At 31.6% G+C, this 4043-nt stretch overlaps 1 protein-coding gene across 1 annotated transcript; it reads right to left on the reverse strand.

Annotated features, from left to right (window-relative positions):
• Window positions 1-937: 937 nt before the first annotated feature.
• Window positions 938-3738, reverse strand: LOC142609676 (E3 ubiquitin-protein ligase RZFP34-like). Its single transcript, XM_075781331.1, has 13 exons — window positions 3603-3738; window positions 3331-3468; window positions 3095-3182; window positions 2926-2985; window positions 2431-2463; window positions 2246-2323; window positions 2108-2151; window positions 1980-2020; window positions 1807-1889; window positions 1629-1720; window positions 1474-1543; window positions 1282-1323; window positions 938-1189 (listed from the first exon to the last, which is right to left on the reverse strand). The coding sequence occupies exons 2-13, from the start codon at window positions 3420-3422 to the stop codon at window positions 1037-1039; spliced, it is 876 nt and encodes a 291-aa protein (XP_075637446.1). The 5' UTR covers window positions 3423-3468; window positions 3603-3738; the 3' UTR covers window positions 938-1036.
• Between the last annotated feature and the right edge of the window lie 305 nt (window positions 3739-4043).

Here is a 4043-nt window from a genome sequence, read left to right on the forward strand (position 1 = left end):
GTTTGCTGGAGATTAGATTTGGTTGCTGGAAGAACATAAGAACAAGTTCAGTTTATCAGCACAGACTTATGTTCTTACGAAAAAAAAATAATGAAAGTAAAATAATGATAAATAAAATTATATTTAAGGTTTTTTTTTCAATTTTCTGACAAGGCTTTTTAAAAAAATTAAAATGCTAAGGTGTATTAAAAAATGCCAAATAAGATTCATTATTATTATTTTATTAGCTACATCAGCGCAAAGTTGCAAACATGGCACTTATTAACCATGTAGGATTTTCTGTTAGTGGGTTGACAACAAAGACCAAAATAGAATCGATTTTCTTTTTTAAGAGATGACAATAGGAACGAAATCAATTTTGGGACCAAAATGAAAATTGACCCAAAATGTAGAGACTAAAAGTTCATTTTCGTCTAAATTTTTTACAAACACTCATTTTAAATCTAAAAGCTGAAAAGCTTATCCAAACACTGAACACACCATTTACAATATTTTTACAAATTATTGATCTAGACTCACTACTAACATCATTTTTTTACTTACCAATAATCACTCACCATATCAACAATTTGTAAAAATGTTTGTAATTTTAGTAGTTTCCAAGTATTAACTATTTCTTATTTTCTCGCAAAAAATAAAAAATAAAAATCTTATAATACTAGAATTTGTGAGTAGACAAATTTTGTTTGTTGCATTATTGCTAGTTTTTTAACTTTTTCACGTCATCATATATTCTGTTTGTGCACATATAAATAGAAAGCCCCAACCATCTAGAATTCGAGATTCACATGATATCCTTGCCTCTTTTAAATACTTGTTTCCATGGGCTTCACAAACTTTCATATAAAAGTTTACCACGTGGTCCACATAAAAATTTGTCTTACCTCTCTGAATTATTTTCAAGAGAAAATTAAGATTCATTCTTGGATCACACACATGATTATCGAAATCTCAAAATAAAAACAAACTCCATTTCTTCATCTGTAAAGCCAAGTACACAAGATTACACTCTTTGAAAAGGCAATATAAAAGTATGTCATTGCACCCTCTCAGCAATCCTAGATGAGTACGAAACAGGCCCTCCTTGTGTCTGCCTTGTGTTGTAGGATTTACATTTTAAGCACTTGTGAGCCACAATGTGAAAATTCACCTCTGATGTTTCCCCACAATCGTTGCAGAGGATCCAAACCTAAGAAAATTGTAACAAAAAATTGTGGAGGTGTTATAAGTTGATAAACCTAGTTGCACAGATCATTGACACCTTATCAAAACATTTCCTACCATTTTATTTTGGTATGTTTGAGGCATAGGCGTTGCTGCAACCTAAGATTGGTTCTCAAAACAAGTTGATATAAATAAAGGACCGGTTTTTACTAGTATAAAATTACTCAAACATAAATCTAACTATTTTGGATCTTCATAAGAGCATATTATGTAATTTTTGTGGGAAAGTTAAAACTACTATCGAAGTACCTCCTCATCAAGTTTTTCCCACACACGAGACATATCACAATAGGATTTTGAGCAAACAGGGCATGAGTACCTGCCAAAAGTTTATACATTTTAAGGGTGATAGAAGGAACAAAAAAATTTATACAAGTAATCAACAGCTTCCTTTAAAAACATACTGAAAATGATGCTCCATTTTTTTTACGCATTCCAAATGTATAGTGTGTCCACATTGCAAGACAGTAATGTCTTTTGTAGTATCAAACAGAAACTGCGCAATAAGGGGACATATATCAATTCATTTTGAAATAGAGCCTTTCCCCTTTCTAATTAAGCATTTCATTCTCCTAAATTTACCTCAAAGCAAACCGGGCAATTGTGGTGCATTGCTTTTTCAATACAATTGTGTGAATCCTTCAACATAATTGAATAGCAACATCCTGATACAATGAAAACTTCCAAACTAAATTATCAAAAAACAACAAACAATACAGTCTCTGAGGCAATGAATAAGGAGTTCAACACTTTACCGCATTTATTACAGTGGAAAAAATTCTCCTTGCCCCCAGTTCTGCAATAATCGACTCAATAAACATATATTATAGAAGTAATAACAAAGACAAGATAATGAAAGCAAAAAACTGGAATAGAGTTTAACCTGCATATACCACACTCATCACAATGGTATTGCTTCTTAGTAACCTAGCAAAAGAATTATTATTATTATTTTATATCACAAGTTACAGAAACTTTCTTGAGTTTTCAAAAACAAAAAAAAAAGATTCGGGAGGCTTACATCATCATCAAAGAAGTTGCATTTGGAACAAAAGTACTTCCCCATGCAAACCCCACACTGAATGCAGTTCTGTTGAATCTGATAAGTTATCAAAGAAAAATCAAAACCTTATTATGAACTTTATATTTATCATTATCCTTTCAAAAGAATAATGAAAACACTATTATGCAGTTCTGGAGACATACATCTTGCTCTGTACTACACATGGAGCAGATCACCTGAAAGACAACAATGCTGAATTTTAGTGTGCTAGTCGTAATTTTCTATATTATTTAAGAGTTCTATAGATGAATGAAACTAAAAAGTAAATTATCAAATTATCAATAAACAAGAGAGAGAGAGAGAGAGAATTTGGGTGGTAAAGTTTGCATCTTTTGATAGGACCCTTAATCTGCCGGATCAATAACTTCCTACCAAAAATAGTTAGAGATCCGAAACATAAATTAAATGAATAAATCCATTTAAAGCAAGACCCTACAAACGTCATATGTCACCATTTTTACCGCTAAGAGTATAGGACCTATAGGTGAAAAAAGTACTATACTTTTTACTTGCATAAATAAAAAGAATAAAAGTTTACGCTCTATCTAGTAAAATTTCAAGCTATATATTTATCTCATTAACAAAAAAAAATGCACCAAAAAATTGAGTGAATAAATTATAAATATAAACATACTAACCCTTTTCAAATCATGGCGGGGAACGTCGTGGCGATCAACAGGATCGACTTCCAATGAGTTCTGTTCCAAAACCATCCCAAAAGAAGGTTTAATTTACAAAACAAAAAAAAAATTAAAGAGCTAATCTAAAATAAATTTTATTAGTAGTAAATAAAAAAGTGAGGGAAACCTTTGATTCGTTATGGCAATGCCTGCAATCAAATATCTCATCGCAACAAGGTGCTCTGATCTTGCATCTCCTTCTATAATGCGAGCACCTTCAAATTTTTAACCCAAAAAAAAAAAAATCAGAAACAGCACAAAAAAGTTTTAAAATTGAAAAAAATACAAAAGCCCAGAACAAATTACTGAAATTAGAGACAATCTCTAAACTTAAAAATAAATAAATAAACAAAAATGACATACCCGAATTTCCCAGATTCCAGCTCCACCATAGCCTCACATTTCTTATGATAATCATCATTAGTGGTCAAATGGGGCTCGTAATCGCTCTCCATTCTCTTCAGTTTCTCCTTGATTTTCTCTTTATGGTTCAAAAATTACCTGATACCCACAACATTCCTATTCATAAATCGTAAATTGTACTTAAAAAAAAAAGCGCATATCAAAACTCAAACTAAACTGAATTACAAACATATGTGAAGGAAAGTTTTGAAAAAAGCAAAGCAAAAACGGACCCTAATGAAACGGGTAAATTGGAGAGGAGAGAACTTTCATGTGAAGAGAAATGGAGCCTAAAGAACGAGCATTGAAGCCACAATGCGGAACTCGCACACAAACAGAGAACAAGAAGAAGAAGAAGAGCTTGCAAACTTATAGTCTATAGAGAGAGATATCATATGGTAATTAGTAATTGATAATTACAGACTCAGAAATCAGTTGAATACCACATTTACCCCTTTTTCTTTAGAATCATTTGACTTGTGTAATTTGCATAACGAGGCGACACGCCAGCCCTTTGCTTTACTACCGACCAACCTGAATTATCAATTCTACTGTTTATTTATTGCTCAATGAAAAGGAAAGTGGGTGATTGATGAATTAATTAATTTTGATCTTATCAACAAAAAATTAATTAGCTTTGACTGATTAGTGAAAGAGAAATGGAGAGAGGAAAT

Source organism: Castanea sativa, chromosome 9, assembly GCF_040712315.1.
Source record: "Castanea sativa cultivar Marrone di Chiusa Pesio chromosome 9, ASM4071231v1".
In the NCBI taxonomy this organism is placed as follows: domain Eukaryota; kingdom Viridiplantae; phylum Streptophyta; class Magnoliopsida; order Fagales; family Fagaceae; genus Castanea; species Castanea sativa.

What these genes read in the sequence shown, in the direction of transcription:
- LOC142609676 (XM_075781331.1), bottom strand. Translation starts at nt 3,422, where the DNA reads ATGGAGAGCGATTACGAGCCCCATTTGACCACTAATGATGATTATCAT. An exon ending in ATTGCCATAACGAATCAAAG is followed by an intron (nt 2,986 to 3,094) that starts GTTTCCCTCACT and finishes GTTTTGGAACAG; the next exon opens with AACTCATTGGAAGTCGATCC. An exon ending in AAAATGGAGCATCATTTTCA is followed by an intron (nt 1,544 to 1,628) that starts GTATGTTTTTAA and finishes AACTTTTGGCAG; the next exon opens with GTACTCATGCCCTGTTTGCT.